Source organism: Zophobas morio, unplaced genomic scaffold, assembly GCF_036711695.1.
Source record: "Zophobas morio isolate AGI-343-1 ecotype UQ-CSIRO unplaced genomic scaffold, CSIRO_AGI_Zmor_V1 ptg000007l, whole genome shotgun sequence".
NCBI classification, from domain to species: domain Eukaryota; kingdom Metazoa; phylum Arthropoda; class Insecta; order Coleoptera; family Tenebrionidae; genus Zophobas; species Zophobas morio.
In genome coordinates, this window is record NW_026972112.1 from 9061428 (window position 1) to 9078390 (window position 16963).

General features: G+C 32.6%; 3 protein-coding genes and 1 pseudogene across 4 annotated transcripts in view; 1 reads left to right on the forward strand and 3 right to left on the reverse strand.

Moving 5' to 3' along the window:
* Positions 1-16963, forward strand: part of Syt14 (Synaptotagmin 14) — a 116007-nt gene that overhangs the window by 40374 nt on the left and 58670 nt on the right. The gene's annotated exons all lie outside the window — the stretch shown is intronic.
* LOC135124435 (cytochrome P450 4c3-like) lies at positions 43-2723 on the reverse strand (annotated as a pseudogene).
* Positions 5324-7116, reverse strand: LOC135124437 (cytochrome P450 4C1-like). Its single transcript, XM_064049490.1, has 5 exons — positions 7001-7116; positions 6845-6948; positions 6495-6774; positions 5999-6444; positions 5324-5950 (listed from the first exon to the last, which is right to left on the reverse strand). Exons 1-5 carry the CDS (start codon positions 7032-7034, stop codon positions 5441-5443), a joined length of 1374 nt encoding a protein of 457 aa, XP_063905560.1. The 5' UTR covers positions 7035-7116; the 3' UTR covers positions 5324-5440.
* Positions 10244-16886, reverse strand: LOC135124488 (uncharacterized). The gene is made up of 15 exons (XM_064049560.1): positions 16782-16886; positions 16551-16732; positions 16395-16504; positions 16061-16337; positions 15563-16008; positions 15005-15512; positions 13560-13693; positions 13178-13399; positions 12927-13097; positions 12821-12862; positions 11861-12047; positions 11699-11808; positions 11352-11628; positions 10856-11301; positions 10244-10805 (listed from the first exon to the last, which is right to left on the reverse strand). The coding sequence occupies exons 2-15, from the start codon at positions 16720-16722 to the stop codon at positions 10293-10295; spliced, it is 3615 nt and encodes a 1204-aa protein (XP_063905630.1). The 5' UTR covers positions 16723-16732; positions 16782-16886; the 3' UTR covers positions 10244-10292.

The following is a 16963-nucleotide window of genomic DNA, read 5'->3' on the forward strand; positions in this document are numbered from 1 at the left end:
ATCTGTTGTAGTATAATAATTACTAAGAAAATAACTTTAATCTTAGTGATAAGGATAATTGGAACTTGTAAAAAGTCAATTATTTTTATTACATTGATTAAAATATGGAGCTATTTCGGTGTGCATCTACAAGTTACGCTTATCTGTGTATCACAATAACGCAGACATTATAACGTTTATCCCCGTTTTAACACCGAAAAACAAAAAAATATATACTTTGTCGCCGCGTTTCGCCAACCATGTTGGCATTATATGGACAAATCTAAACTGAGTTTATTAAATTACATATTTTTTGAATATTTTCGTTGTTGTATACGTTATATAGTATTTAGGTATTATAACGTATTATAACGATCAATAAGATGTTCACAATAACGAATGTTGTGTTCCACTAAGTGTCAATGGCATGGCGCTTTTTGTCTATTTTTACATTGTCATACTCTGAGAACACATACAAATAGAGTGCAATCTCATTTTTTGAGTCCACAACCGCTCACAATTGTTCTCAGAACATTGCACTTTTTTCACAATCAAACATTTTAATTGATCATAAAAGGTCAGCTTTTATCAGGATGTTATATTTCCGCCTTTACTAATCACATATAATGGTGGTCTACTTCTAACAATAAAATAAACATTTAAAACATGTCAGTATTAATTCTCGTGACAACGCAAAAATTTGTCTTTGCGCTGTAATAACAATAAGCTTTTTCTGGGTAACACATGTTAATTTGATAATTTTGTGGTACAAATCTGTGAATGTTTTGATAAATGCTTGTATGAAAACACTTCACCATTATAACATATTTTCCAACAAACTATTCCGTTTTTTTTATGATTTTAGATTCGGGTAATTTTTTAAATTTCTGCTCTAGTTGGGTACTTACGTTAGCAGTTTCAATGTTTCTGCTGATAAAAGTCATGGGTAACTAGAGCAGAAATTAAAAAAAAAGTACGTGGGATAAACTTTACTTTAACGTCATCTTTACTTCTTAGAATAATGTCGACTATAGGGACAATGGACTGTGGTGTGTCGACCGGTTCTAACCAAAAATTATTTAGAATAGCGCAAAGAGCAGCTTTCATCTCAAGCACTGCAAATTTTTGTCCTATGCAATTTCGTGGTCCTGCACTAAACGGTATATATGCAAAAGGATGTCTGTTTTGACAATTTTCCGGTAGAAACCTATCAGGATCGAATTTTTGAGGATCAGGATAGATATCCGGATTTCGATGTACTCCATAGATGTATATCACCACATGCGTGCCCTTGGGAAGCAAATATCCACTGGTAATCCTCACATCTTCCCCCAAGTGCCTAGAAATGATGTTGACGCTAGGGTACAATCGAAGACTCTCTTTAATGCACCGCTCCATGTATTTTAAATTTTGCAGGTCGTTGTAGGTTGGCGTTTTATTTAAATCTCCAAGAACTTCGACTAATTCGGAGTAGACGCGTTGCTAAAATTTAACATTGAAAAATTTCTTGTAAATATATTTTCAGTTTCGTTTTACTTGCACATCTTTATTGTTAGCTAGAAGCATCAATGTGAAACTTAAAGCCGCTGTCGTCGTATCGTGGCCTTCAAACATGAAGGTGTCGACTTCTTCTCTAATACCCTCGTTATCAATTATTCCTCCATTTTTTTTGGCCGACAGTAGAAGGTCTAACATAGCTAATTTTCTTTTTCCCTTGTACACGTCATGTTCTTCTTGCGGTAATTCAAAATCGACAAAATTCTTCTCTTTTTCATCAATCACCTGTCTAGTGAATCCGTGTAAAGTTTTTGTGAGTCTAAGTTCTTCAAAATATGAGGAATTGAATAAAAAGTTAAAATTCCTTCGATACACCAAGGGTGTATAATTCTGTAGGAAAATATTCTGCCGAGACCGTGGAGTGCTTGCTTGTAAGCTTGATCTTTTTGATTATTAAACTCAAGCTTGGTACCCATTGCCGTTTCTGTAAACAATTAACATATAGTATTCGTCTTTCAATACACTTAAGACAGTGGTACCAGATATTATTTTTAAAGTTAAATCTCCTATCACAGAATTTACATTAACGTAAGTTTTGTTACATTCTTTTCTTAGTATTTCCACGATTTGCCCGGCTTGTTCATTAAAAACCGAAACAAATTCTTGAAGAACACTGAAGTGGAAAGCTTGTGTGAGAATTTTTCTTCTAGTATGCCATTTCGCGCCAGAGCTTGTTAAAAGTCTAAATTTTAACCATTTGTGGCCTAGTTTGTAAACGAACCCTTTTTCGTTGTGCACGGGGTTTGAAAGTACGAGCTAGTAAAACTAAATTAAATTATTTGTTTAAAATGTGAGATAAAAGTACTTCGCAATCTTCAGGCGAAACGATAACGACTCCCGTTAGATGTAGTCCATACAGCTTGAAGACTGGATAAAACTCTCTAGCAGCATCACCAAGTCTCCGAAACACCACATCTGAAATAATGGTCGGAACTTTTAGTTTTTACTTCAAAATATTCACCTGCTGTTGTTCCGAAGTGTGAAGTATTTCCCAATATAAATCCACGTCCGGGAGGTCGTGGTAACTTTTGCACAATTGCGTAGTTTTGATACCAAATGTAGACTTTTCGTGAAAGATAATCATTGAGAGCAAAATAAAACATAATAAAGAAATAGACATTTTGAATTATGTAATTAAGTTTGTCAAAATTTGTAACGTTGAAGAATCAATGTGATTCCAAGTGATTACTAGCTGCGACTTTAATAACATGACAATTTTAATAAATACTCACATTAAAAAAATAACCAAGTGACACTTATTTATCTGTAAGACCTTGTGTTTTATCCACAAATAATCACTGCTGTCTGCACTTTTGTTTATCGGTGACCGTTTATTAATTTAACTAATGGTCAGAATTTATACAAAACGCATTTTAACACCTAAGACAAGCATTATTCGCGTTTTTAGTTAATGAGGAACCAAAAAAACACATGTTTATTGTATTAGGTTCTGCCATTTTGCCACTTAGGAAAATTTACAGGTCATGTTGAATTTATCTCTTTTTTTAAACATTACACATGGGTCATAGAGTTCAAAGAAGTGGATTTATAAATTTGTGATATCCAGGACTTCCTTGAAGAACATATCGACACGTTGTGGTAAAGCATCGCTAATCAGAATCTTATGGTACTAGAGGTGAACAATTGTTAGGAAGTAAGGACTATTTCCCAATATAATTACCATCTAGGTATAATTTTAATGGAAGATAAAATAGCAGTGAGAGCGAAGCATGATTAAATAACAAGCATTTTGAATTACATAACACAGTTTTTAAAACTTTCTAACGTAGTGTTATGTCGCAAAAGTAACAAAATTCATCGGCAAAAAAATTGTTTAATAGACCTCCAATTTTAATGTTCTGTAGATATATAATTTATTCGTATTACTAGATATTACTTGTTTTTGCAACTTCATGAACTAGTTTCACTTTTCTCTCAAACTACGAAGAACTTTAAAATGTAATTATAGAATACATCAATCACTTATACTCTTATCGATAACTCATAAATTACCGAAAGATATCAATACAAAACAAATTGCAAAATTTAATATTTTGAAGCTAGCGAAATATTGCAATTTCGTGTTTTTTCAAGCTCTTGCGATTTGAAGGAGTAGGTTTTAGCGTTTATTTCTCGTCTGTTGGCGAATAGATCGAACAGATTATGTCCGAAACTACTGGACTGACTGTTATTAAAGATATGGTGTAGACGGTAAGGCTCTAACTAAAATTTGCCTAATCATTCCCACCTAAAAGATGCTGACGAAATCTCAAAATTTGCTGAGTAAGTCTCCCTCGAACTTTATAGTGCGATGTATTTCTTTATCTGTGGTTTAATAATGTTTCCAGATTTTTAACGAAACATATACGAGTTTTTATAAAAACATAAAATTTCTAAAAGTAAATTTTAAAATTATGTAAAATAAAAATTACAAAATACTCCTGTAATTTTAATTTTCAAAAACAGTCTGGAGCTGCTGAAAACTATTTTTCATATGATAATTAAAATGTCCTACCATATAAAAATACAAAAATAACATTCCCAAAACGAAAAATGAAGAGGTGAGAGTAGTTAAATTAAAATAAGGTTTTTGTGTGTTACAGATAATAATTAGTTTGATAATTTTCAGATAGAAATAGCATAAATTGCAGAGACATGAAACACACAGGCTGAAGAAAAAATGGTGTATGAGGCAACGGCAAAAATAAAATACAAGCATAATTACTTATATATAATAAAACACAATCAGTTACGACTCCTTGGTCTTGCGTAATAACAACACAAAATTAACATAATAAATATTATCGCGACATTGTGCATATGATAACAAGTGGAAAACGTAAATCGTCTGAAGGTCTTCACAGTTCACAGGTCGAAATCGCACTCCATTTTGACAGTGTTTAACCTCCAAGAACCACCAGAATTCGCAGGGTTAAAGAAATCGTTGAGGGTTATCCAAGCCATTTTATGGTTTCTGGACACATGCAGGTCATGCAGTGTTGATAGATTTGTTTTACTATTTTATTGTTTGTTGTTCATAAAGAATGCTATTTCATCAGTAGAAGATCCACTTAAATTAAAATTGAGCACGTTATCTCAAAAATTAGACATGAGTTAATAAACAGGATCATCTACCTAGGTTTGATCTGAAATGAAAGGATTTTCGCAAAGTCAAATAAAAAAAATTGGTCTAAAGAGTTTAGACAGTACTTCCCTTGCTGTCGGAAACGTGACGACTGCATGCCTATTATGTTTTTTTTTCTTTAAATTTTTGTAACGGGCCAATTTAAAAAAAATGCGATGACGTCATCAACATTTCTGCAAGGACACGTATATCAGTAATACTAAAAATAAAAGTATTGTATTCTCTAATTTTCGGGAAAATGAATTGGGTCGTCTTGAATATTGATTTATAATCAATAAAATAACGAAACAGTTTACGTGTGCAGCGTATATTAGCAGAGGCGACTCAAAATCATTTATGTATAAGCATTCTTAATTTAAGACAACAAGGGGTAACACTTGTTGTCGACGTGAGAGTTAAACAGAGAAACTGCAAACAATACCGGTGGTCGCCCAGACTAAATTAATTTTTAATTTCCCATAATTGTTTTGAATCAAGATTTTAAAAAATGCAAATGGATTATTTTTAACTCCAGTTTGGTGAGTTCCGCTTTCGTAGGTGTATAAAAAATTTGGCTGGAGTTCGGTGCAATCATGTAGCCTTCTGAATGAAATTGAAAGATATTCTTTTTTATTTTATCGGTTTCCATTATATTCAGTACCTGCTGAATATTATAAAATTAGTCTACAAGAAAACAGCTTTATATATAAATATTTATTTTCCTATTTCAATGTTACTACAACTAATGTAGAAAATCGACTAGAATATTAAAGATTAGTGTTAATCACGTGGAACAAATTTTACTTTAATCTCATCTTTAGTTCTTAGAATAATGTCTACAACAGGGACAATAGATTGTGGAGTATCGACAGGTTCTAGGATAAATTTTGTCAAAATGGCACACAAAACAACCTTCATTTCCAAAATGGCAAATTTTTGTCCTATGCAATTTCGTGATCCCGCGCTGAAAGGATACGCGTAAGGATGTCTGTGTTGACAGTTCTCTGGCAAGAATCTGTCAGGATCGAATTTTTCGGAATCAGGATAAAGATCGGGATTTCGATGCATCGAGTAGATGTGCAAGGCTACTTGGGTACCTTTAGGAAGTAAATATCCACTCGTCGTTTGTAAATCTTCTCCTAAATTTCTAGTAATGAAAAAGACGCTAGGATACAACCGAAGACTCTCTTCAGTGCAACGCTCCAAATATTTTAAATTTTGCAGTTCGTTGTAAGTCAGTTTTTTATTTAAGTCTCCAAAAATTTCAACCAATTCGGAGTAGATGCGCTCCTAAAAACACATTTAAAAATGTTTCTAGTTAAAATAACTGCAATTTACTTGCACATCTTTATTATTGGCTAGAAGCATCAACATGAAACTTAGAGCCGTAGTTATCGTATCATGCCCTTCAAACATAAAAGTGTCAACTTCTTCTCTGATACCCTCGTTATCAATAATTCCTTCATTTTTCTTGGCCGATAGTAGGAGATCTAACATAGCTAACCTCCTTTTCCCCTTGTACACGTCATGTTCATCTTTCGGTAATTCAGCATAGACGAAGATTTTCTCTTTTTCCTCAATCACCGCGCTAGTAGAGTCGTGCAAAATTTTTACAGCCATACGTTCTTTAAAAAATGAGGAATTAAATAAAAGATTACCAATCTCTTCGAGACACCATGGATGTATGACTCTATAAGCAAGGATTTTGCCGATATCGTGAACCGCTTTTTTATAACCTTGATCTTTTTTATTTTTAAACTCGAGTTTGGTACCCATCGCTGTTTCTGTAAGCAACCAAGGCATAAGAACTACTTTTTAAAACTCTATACAATACCAGATATTGTTTTTAAGGTGAATTGTGTTAAAACAGAATTCACTTTGACGTAGGATTTGTTACATTCTTCATTCTTCAGTGTTTCTACGAGCTGTTCTGCTTGTTCGTTGAAAACCGAGACAAATTGCCGAAGAATACTGAAGTGGAAAACTGGTGTTAGAATTTTCCTTCTAGTTTGCCATTTCGTTCCAAAACTGGTTAAAAGCCCAAATCTTAACCATTTGTGAATTAGTTTGTACACAAATCCTTTTTCGTTGTGAATAGGATTAGAGAGTATCAACTACAGTGACAAAAAATACTCTAGACTGAAATTAAAAATGTATTTGTAGAAAATCAAAACAAAAATTTACCTCGCAATCATCTGGCGAGAGAACTGTAGTTATATGTATTGCATATACCGAGAAAATTGGATAAAATTCTTTTGCGGCTTTAATGACGTTTTGAAATACCGCTTCTAACATAAAAATCGAAGCTTTTATTATTATATGTATTTTTTCAATGTTTACCTGCAGTGGTTCCAAAGCCTGCTATATTCCCCATTATGGTGCCACCCCTGGGAGGTCCTGGTAACTTTTGCACAATTATGTAATTTTTGACATAAATGTATAATGCATATGTCTTATTTATAAGATAAAGTATTAAAGGTAATAAATTAAAGTGCAATAAAGAAACAGGCATTTTAAATATTCTACTGAAATATTACCAAAAAACTGAGTTGTTTGGAAATTAATTATTGTGTTAATTTGATAATTTCATGTTGGAAATCTGAGAAGACGTAATTTGCTAAAACAAGAAAAATTTTGATAAATGCATGTATGAAAACACTACCATTATAACATATTTTCCAACAAACCCAGTGCATATGAAAGTAAGTAAATCTACCGTCTGAAGTGAAAAACTATTCCGTTTTTTTATTATTTTATATCGGGTAATTTTTTAGATTTCTGCTCTAATTAGGTACTATGATGCTTACATCAGCAGTTTCAGTCTATCTACTGATAATCGTGATGGGTAACTAGAGCGGAAATGAAAACAAATCACCTGTTAAAGTTCCTTAATACATATACAATTTTACTTTAACGTCATCTTTACTTCTTGTAAATGTCCACTTGTAATCCTTACATCGTCTCCCAAGTATCCTGAAATGACGAAGACGCTAGGGCACAATCAAAGACTCTCTTTAATGCAGGGCTGTCCAAGAACTTAGACTAATTCGGAGTAGATCTATTGCTAAAATTTAACGTTGAAAAATTTCTTATAAATTTGTCTCAGTTTCATTTTACTTGCACATCTTTATTGATAGCTAGAATCATCAACATGAAACTTAAAGCCGCAGCCGTCGTATCGTGGCCGTCAAACATGAAAGTGTCGACTTCTTCCATTTTTGTTGGCCAAGAGTAGAAGGTCTAACATAGCTAATTTCTTTTTCCCTTGTACACGTCATGTTCTTCTTTGGTTAATTCAAAATCTACAAAATTCTTTTCTTTTCTTTCAATCACCTGTCGTTGTGCACCGGATTTCAAAGTACGAGCTGATAAAAAATTAAATTATTTGATTAAAGTGTAAAAAAATTGCTTCGCAATCTTCAGGCGAAAATGATAACGACTCCTGTTAGATGTAGGTACTCCATACAGTTTGAAGACTATTTTCATTTCTTCATTTTTCGTTTTGGGAATGTTATTTTTGTATTTTTATATGGTAGTACATTTTAAATATCATATTAGAAATAGTTTTCAGTAGATCCAGACTGTTCTTGAAAATTAAGATTACAGGAGTATTTTGTAATTTTTATTTCACAAAATTTTAAAATTTACTTTTAGAAATTTTATGCTTTTATGAAAATTCGTATACGTTTCGTTAAAAATCACAGATAAAGAAATACATCACACTTTAAAGTTCAAGGGGGATTTACCAGCAAATTTTGTGATGGCGTCAGCATTTTTTTGGTGGGAATGATTAGACAAATTTTGGTTAGAGCTTTACCGTCTATACCATATCCTTAGCAACAGTCAGTTCAGTAGTTTCGGACATAATCTGTTCGATCTAATAGCCAACAAAGAGAGACAAACGGTAAAACCTATTTTTTCAAATCGTACGAGCGCGAAAAAACACGAAATTGCAATATTTCATTAGCTTTTGTGCAATTTGTTTTTATTGATATCTTTCAGTGATTTATGAGTTATCGACACGTGTATAGGTGATTGATGTATTCTGTAATTACATTTTAAAGTTCTTCGTAGCTTGAGAGAAAAATGTAACTCTTAGTTCATGAAGTTGCAAAAATAAGTAATATCTAGTAATACGAATAAATTATATCTACAGAACATTAAAATTGGAGGTCTATTAAACAATTAGATAGAACAAATTGCAGAGACACGAAACACACAAGCTGTCAGATAATAATAATAATAATTCTGTTTAACTTATAGTAACTCGCAACAAAGCAATTAACTATTAACACGAATTTCGTCAGGGAGACTCCTCTGTCCTAATTTCTGTCCTGTCATATTTTCTGAATAACCCGCGTAACAGGGTCACTTCGGTGAATGTGTAATTTAAGGTTATCCCGACGTTTCGTAGTTCCTCGAATATGTAGAATCCTTGTTTGTTCATACCTTCCAAAATTTGAAGACGTTATCTCAAAAATTATGAACAAAAAAGACTCCATTATTCGAAGATTCAAGGTAACGATGCTAACTTTATAAAATTTCCACTTAAACTACTAAAACTAAGAATAAAATAATATTTGTATTAACTTAACACTGCGATGGACGATTTGGAAAATTAAAAAAAAAACAAAACACACCTGTCAGCAAAAAAGAGTAATTAAATTTTCTCACCGCTTTGTCAATTGCCAACACGTGTGTAAATTATTTTATTTGCATTCATTTTGTATTTGGTCAATTGTGTGGCAAGCTTTTTCTGACGTCAGCTCTTTTTTTTAATATTATGTTTTTTATGGAAATAGGTGGATGCTCATTATTTGAAAACAGAGAACGGGGGGAATTATTATTTCTCACCAAATTATTAAATTATCTCAACGTAACGTATTAATTTCTTTTAAACGCGATGCGCACCCTATTAGGTAACACACGTTGATCTAATCTGCAGTCTGTCGACAGATCCGAATACAATTTGGGAGCTGTTCTAGGCATTGTCTTCCGAAAGAGGAGGAGCTTCGAAAAAATGTGTTTAGTCGGAGTTAAACCTAGAATTTTAACGTATTAATTTTCTGTTTAACAAAGTATCCTGCGTAATTTAATTTCCTTTTCCATTGAGTACCGACTTGAGTTAATAAACAGGATCACGAACCTAGGTTTGATCTGAAATGAAACGATTTTCACAAAACCAAATCAAAAAACAAAAAACAAAAATTTGAGTACTAATTTCGCGTATGTCCAAAGTATCCAAATTATTTAAAGATGCCAGGTTATCATCGTGTGTATCTATTTTTAGTATTATTTTTAGTAATTTACTATTTCTCATAATTGTTTTGAATCAAGACTTTAGAAAATGGAAATGGATTATTTTGTAACACCAATTTGATGAGTTCTCGTTTCGTAGCTCCGTTGGTGTATAAAAAATTTGGCTGGATTTTTGTGCAATCAATGGCCATCTCAATGAAATTGAAACAAATATACTTTTTTACTTTATAGGTTTCCATTGAATTCAGTACCTGATGAATATTATAAAATAAGTTACAAGAAAACAGCTTTATATATATATAAATATTTATTTCCCCTTTTCAATTTTTCTACAACTAATGCAGAAAATTGACTAGGATATTAAAATTTACTATTAATAACGTGGAACAAATTTTACTTTAATCTCATCTTTAGTTCTGAGAATAATGTCGACAATAGGGACAATAGTTTGTGGAGTATCGATTGGTTCTAGGAAAAATTTTCTCAAAATTGCGCACAAAACAACTTTCATCTCCAAAATGGCAAATTTTTGTCCTATGCAATTTCGTGATCCCGCACTAAACGGTATATATGCGTAAGGATGTCTATGTTGACAATTCTCTGACAGGAATCTGTCAGGATCGAATTTTTCAGGATCAGGATAAAGATCGGGATTTCGATGCAGCGTATAGATGTACATGACTACCTGGGTGCCCTTGGGAAGTAAATATCCACTCGTCGTTTTTAAATCTTCTCCTAAATTTCTAGCAATGAAAAAGACGCTAGGATACAACCGAAGACTCTCTTTAATGCAACGCTCCAAATATTTTAAATTTTGCAGTTCGTTGTAAGTCGGTTTTTTAATTAAGTCTCCAAAAATTTCAACCAATTCGGAGTAGATGCGTTCCTAAAAACTGACATTTAAAAATGTTTCTAGTTAAAATGACTGCAATTTACTTGCACATCTTTATTATTGGCTAGTAGCATCAACATGAAACTTAGAGCTGTAGTTATCGTATCATGCCCTTCAAACATAAAAGTGTCAACTTCTTCTCTGATACCCTCGTTATCAATAATTCTTTCATTTTTTTTTGCCGATAGTAGGAGATCTAACATAGCTAACCTCCTTTTCCCCTTGTACACGTCATGTTCATCTTTCGGTAACTCAGCATCGACGAAGTTTTTCTCTTTTTCCTCAATCACCGCTTTAGTAAATTCGTGCAAAATTTTTACAGTCTTACGTTCTTTAAAAAATGAGGAATTGAATAAAAGATTACCAATCTCTTCGAAACACCATGGATGTATGACTCTATAAGCAAGGATTTTGCCGATATCGTGAACCGCTTTTTTATAACCTTGATCTTTTTTATTTTTAAACTCGAGTTTGGTACCCATCGCTGTTTCTGTAAGCAACCGACGAATAAGAACTACTTTTTAAAACTGTATACAATACCAGATATGGTTTTTAAGGTGAATTGTGTTAAAACAGAATTCACTTTGACGTAGGATTTGTTACATTCTTCACTCAGTGTTTCTACGAGCTGTTCTGCTTGTTCGTTGAAAACCGAGACAAACTGCTGAAGAATACTGAAGTGGAAAGCTGGTGTTAGAATTTTCCTTCTAGTTTGCCATTTCGTTCCAAAGCTGGTTAAAAGTCCAAATCTTAACCATTTGTGAGTTAGTTTGTAGAAAAATCCTTTTTCGTTGTGAATGGGATTAGAGAGTATCAACTACAATGATAAAAAATACTCTACACCGAAATTGGAAATGTATTTGAATAAAATCAAAACAAAAATTTACCTCGCAATCATCTGGCGAGAGAACGAAGACTGTAGTTATATGTACTGCATGTACCGAGAAAATTGGATAAAATTCTTTTGCGGCTTTAATGAGGTTTTGAAATACCGCTTCTAACATAAAAATCCAAGCTTTTATTATTTTATGTATTTTTTTCATATTTACCTGCAGTGTTTCCAAAGCCTGCTATATTCCCCATTATGATGCCACCCCTGGGAGGTCCTGGTAACCTTTGCACAATTATGTTGTTTTTGAGATAAATATATAATGCATATGTCTTATTTATAAGATAAAGTATTAAGAGTAATAAAATAAAGTGCGATAAAGAAATAGGCATTTTAAATTTTCTACTGAAATATTACCAAGAACTGAGTTGTTTGGAAATTAATTATTGTTTTGAAAAATAGATACACGTGTGTTTCCAAACTCAGCGCATATATGTGAATAAAAAATTTATAGTGCGTCAATTCAGCAATTCCGATGTTGACAAAAACGGTAAACAAGAAGAAATCTGTTGTGATATAAAAATTACTAAGAAAATAATTTTAATCTTACAGAGTGCAGGAAATTTATCTTTTTTTTTGAGTTCACAACCGCTCATTCTGCAACAAAAAACCAAAAAAAAAATTGAAAGTAAAAAGATGATAATAAATATATCTAGCTGTCATGTTGATGTGGTTGTAATATATTTTGGGTTGTTAGAAGATTGCACTTTTTTCACAATCAAATATTTTAATTGATAATAAAAGGTCAGTTTTTATCGCGATACCATATTTCTGCCTTCAATAATTGCATACAGTGGTGGTTTACTGCTAACAATAAGATAAATATTTCAAAAATGTCAGTATTAATTCTCGTGACAACGCAAAAGTCGGTGTTTGCGCTGTGATAATAATAATAAGCTTTTCGTGGGTCACGCGTGTTAATTTGATAATTTTATGGTGGAAATCTGAGAAGACGTAATTTGCTAAAACAAGAAAAATTTTGATAAATGCGTATACGAAAACACTACCATTATAACATATTTTCAAACAAACACAGTGAAAACCTATTCCGTTTTTTTTATGGTTTCATATCGGGTATTTTTTTAAATTTCTGCTCTAGTTAGGTACTAGTGATGCTTACGTCAGCAGTTTCAGTGTTTCTACTGATAACCGTCATGGGTAACTAGAGCAGAAATTTAAAAAAATTACCTGTTATTTTATAATCCAATACGGTGGACAAATTTTACTTTAGCGTCATCTTTACTTCTTAGAATAATGTCGATTATAGGGACACTGGACTGTGGTGTATCGAGCGGTTTTAACAAAAAATTACTCAGAATAGCGCAAAGAGCAGCTTTCATCTCAAGCACTGCAAATTTTTGTCCTATGCAATTTCGTGGTCCTGCACTAAATGATGCCTGTTTTGACAATTTTCAAGTAGAAATTTGTCAGGATCGAATTTTGCAGGATCAGGGTAAATATCGGGATTTCGATGTACCGCATAGATGTACATCACTACATGCGTGCCCTTGGGAAGTAGATCTCGACTTGTAATCCTTACATCGTCTCCCAAGTGTCTAGAAATGACGAAGACGCTGGTGTACAATAGAAGACTCTCTTTAATGCAGCGCTCCGTGTATTTTAAATTTTTCAGACCATTGTAGGTTGACTTTATATTTAGGTCGCCAAGAACGTCGACTAATTCGGAGTAGATGCATTGCTAAAATTTAACGTTGAAAAATTTCTTATAAACTTGTTTCAGTTTCAATGCAGATATTAAGTATTTTTAAAGTTAAATCTCCTATCACAGAAGATATCAACAAAAAACAAATCGCAAAATTTGTTATTTTGAAGCTAGCGAACTATTGCAATTTAAGTGCTTTTTCAAGCTCTTGCAATTTGAAGAAGTAGGTTTTACCGTTTGTCTCTCCGCTGTTGTCGATTAGATCGAACAGATTATGTCCGAAACCACTGGACTGACTGTTATTAAGGATATGGTGTAGACGGTAAGGCTCTAACCAAAATTTGTCTAATCGTTCCCACCAAAAAGATGCTGACGCCATTTCAAAACTTGCTGAGTAAATCTCCCTTGAGCGTTATAGTGTGATGTATTTCTTTATCTGTGATTTAATAATGTGTCCAGATTTTTAACGAAACGTATACGAGTTTTCATAAAAACAGAAAATTTCTAAAAGTAAATTTTAAAATTATGTAAAATAAAAATTACAAAATATTCCTGTAATCTTAATTTTCAAGAACAGTCTGGAGCTGCCGAAAACTACTTTTCATGTGATAATTAAAATGTACTACCACATAATAATACAAAAATAACATTCCCAAAACAAAAAATGAAGAAGTGAAAGTAGTTAAATTAAAATAAGGTTTTTGTGTGTTACAGATAATAATTAATTAGTTTGATAATTTTCAGATAGAAATAGCATAAATTGCAGAGATATGAAACACACGCGCTGCAGAAAAAATGGTGTATGACGAAACGGCAAAAATAAAATATAACCATAATTACTTGTATATAATTAAACACAATCAGTTACGACTCCTTGGTCTTGCGTAATAACAACAGAAAATTAACATATTAAATATTATCGCGACATTGTGCATATGATAACAATTGGAAAACGTAAATCGTTTGAAGGTCTTCACAGTTCACAGGTGGATATCGCACTCCATTTTGACAGTGTTTAACCTCCAAGAACCACCAGAATCCGCAGGGTTAAAGAAATCGTTGAGGGTTATCCAAGCCATTTGGTGGTTTCTGGACACATGCAGGTCATGTAAACGCGTGTGTAAATTATTGTATTCGCATTCATTTTATATTTGGTTTTCAATTGTGTCGTAAGGTTTTTCTCACATCAGCTCATTTTGCAATTCCATGCTTTTATTAGAAAAAGGCGGCTGCTCATTATTTGAAAACAGAGAAGGGGAGATTATTATTTCTCACTAAATTAATAATTCCCTATAGACTGATCTATTGAATCATACAGAATTTTACACGGTTATGCGTTGTCTAAGGATTATATTAAAACAAAGAAATCTGTTTTTTTGAAAATATACTATAATGAACAGATTACAGTAGCGTTTATCAAGCTTGCAAATCAAAGTTCAATCAACGAATGTCTACTTATTTATTATTATTCAAGTACACTTACTAACTTTAGCCAATCTAAATTGCACCATTTTTGTAACTAAGATTAACATTCCCACATAAATTTGCCTGCACCCCTTTTAGAGAACGAAGAAAAACTTTTTTGTACATTTCTTGCATTTCGTAGCTTAGGCAACTGGAATACAATATTCATTCTTCAACCACGTAGAACAAATTTTACTTTAATTTCGTCTTTACTTCTTAAAATAATATCAGGAATAAGTACAACCGATTGTAGAGTATCAATTGGGTGCAAGTAAAATTTGCTCAAAATAGCACAAAGCGCAACTTTCATCTCTAGTATGGCAAATTTTTGTCCTATACAGTTTCGTGGTCCTGCACTGAACGGTATATATGCATAGGGATGTCTGTTTTGACAATTTTCCGGAAGGAATCGGTCAGGATCGAACTTTTCAGGATCAGGATAAATATCAGGATTTCGATGAAGCCCATAGATATAAATGAAGACGTGAGTATCCTTCGGAAGCAAATGTCCAGTGGTAGTTATTACATCTTCTCCTAAATTTCGAGAAATGAAAAACACGCTGGGGTACAACCGAAGACTCTCTTTGATACAACGCTCCATATATTTAAAATGCTGCAATTGGTTGTACGTTGGTTTTTTATTCAAGTCTTCGAGAATTTCAACTATTTCGGCGTAAATGCGTTCCTAAAATTTGAGAACTAAAACTTAATACATATATTCTAATGAAACATTACTTGTATATCTTTGTTGTTGGCTAGAAGCATCAGTATGAAACTCAGTGCCGCAGTGGTTGTATCGTGACCTTCAAACATAAAAGTGTCGACTTCTTCTCTGATACCTTCGTCATCAATAATCCCTTCATTTATTTTCGCAGACAGTAGAAGATCTAACATGGCTAACCGTCGTTTTCCTTTGTACACTTCGTGTTCTCCTTTTGGTAACTCATCATCGACAAAATTTTTTTCTCTTTTATCAATCACCTCTTTAGTGAATCCATGTAAAATTTTCATGGCTTTACGTTCTCTCAAGTATGATGAGTTGAATAAAATATTACCAATCTCTTCAAAACACCATGGATGAAAAACTCTATAATAAAACATTCTACCGATATCATGAATCGCTTTTTTATAGGCTTGATCTTTTTTATTTTTAAATTCGAGTTTTGTACCCATCGCTGTTTCTGTAAGCAATCTTTGTAAAAATATAGTTGTCCTCAGAACTAACTGCAATACCAGATATTGTTTTCAGCGTGAACTGCGCTATCAAAGAATTCACTTCAACACACGATTTGTTACATTCCTCTTTCAGTATTTCTACGAGCTTTTCTGTCTGATTGTTGAAAACTGAAACAAATTGTTGAAGAAGACTGAAATGAAAAGCTGGTGTTAAAATTTTTCTTCGAGTTTGCCATTTCGTCCCTGAGCTAGTCAAAAGTCCAAATTTTAACCACTTGTGGAGTATTTTATAAATATATCCTTTTTCATTGTGGACGGAATTAGAGAGAATCATCTAATAAAGAAAAAAATCACCATTGTTAGCTACATACATTACTAAATAGAAATTTACTTCGCAGTCTTTCGGGGAAAACATAACGACTGCTGTTAAATGTATCGCACTAACTTTGAAAATCGGATAGAATTCTCTTACAGCTTGATGAAGGCGACGAAATATCACTTCTGAAATTGTAATTATAGTTTTTGAGTTTTATTTTATAATAATCACCATCAGTTGTCCCAAAGTATGGCAAGTTTCCGATTATGATTCCACTTTTAGGAGGTCCTGGTACCTTTTGTACGATTGCGTAATTCTTGAAATAAATGTATATAGCATGCAGCTTACTTAAAAGGTAGACTGCCACTGCTAGTAAAAAAGGGTACATTAGAAAAATCCACATTCTGATTTTCCTAAAAAATATTTCATAAATTTTTAACCGTAAAAGTAGCGTTTTATTACAACTTACAACTCTGCGTTTTCAAAGCAACTACAAATATCAGTTCGTAAAATAAATGAAAAATATTAGTGACTGACAAAATTCGTATACTTCGCAATTTATTTATAAAAAATGTATGTCATGAAGACATCAAGTTAGAAAGCGAACTGCCATATTAAATATTATCATCGTCAAATGCGAACAA

Bases quoted from the DNA above. Each gene is read 5' to 3' on its own strand.
- LOC135124437 (XM_064049490.1), bottom strand. From the start codon at position 7,034: ATGGGGAATATAGCAGGCTTTGGAACCACTGCAG. The intron at 6,949-7,000 runs GTAAACATTGAA...TTTTTATGTTAG, and splicing joins AGGCTTTGGAACCACTGCAG to AAGCGGTATTTCAAAACGTC. The intron at 6,775-6,844 runs GTAAATTTTTGT...TTGTCACTGTAG, and splicing joins TCTCGCCAGATGATTGCGAG to TTGATACTCTCTAATCCTAT.
- LOC135124488 (XM_064049560.1), bottom strand. From the start codon at position 16,722: ATGTGGATTTTTCTAATGTACCCTTTTTTACTAGCAGTGGCAGTCTAC. The intron at 13,098-13,177 runs GTACATCGAAAT...TTGTCAAAACAG, and splicing joins TAGTGATGTACATCTATGCG to GCATCATTTAGTGCAGGACC. The intron at 12,863-12,926 runs GTAAAATTTGTC...TTTCTGCTCTAG, and splicing joins GAAGTAAAGATGACGCTAAA to TTACCCATGACGGTTATCAG.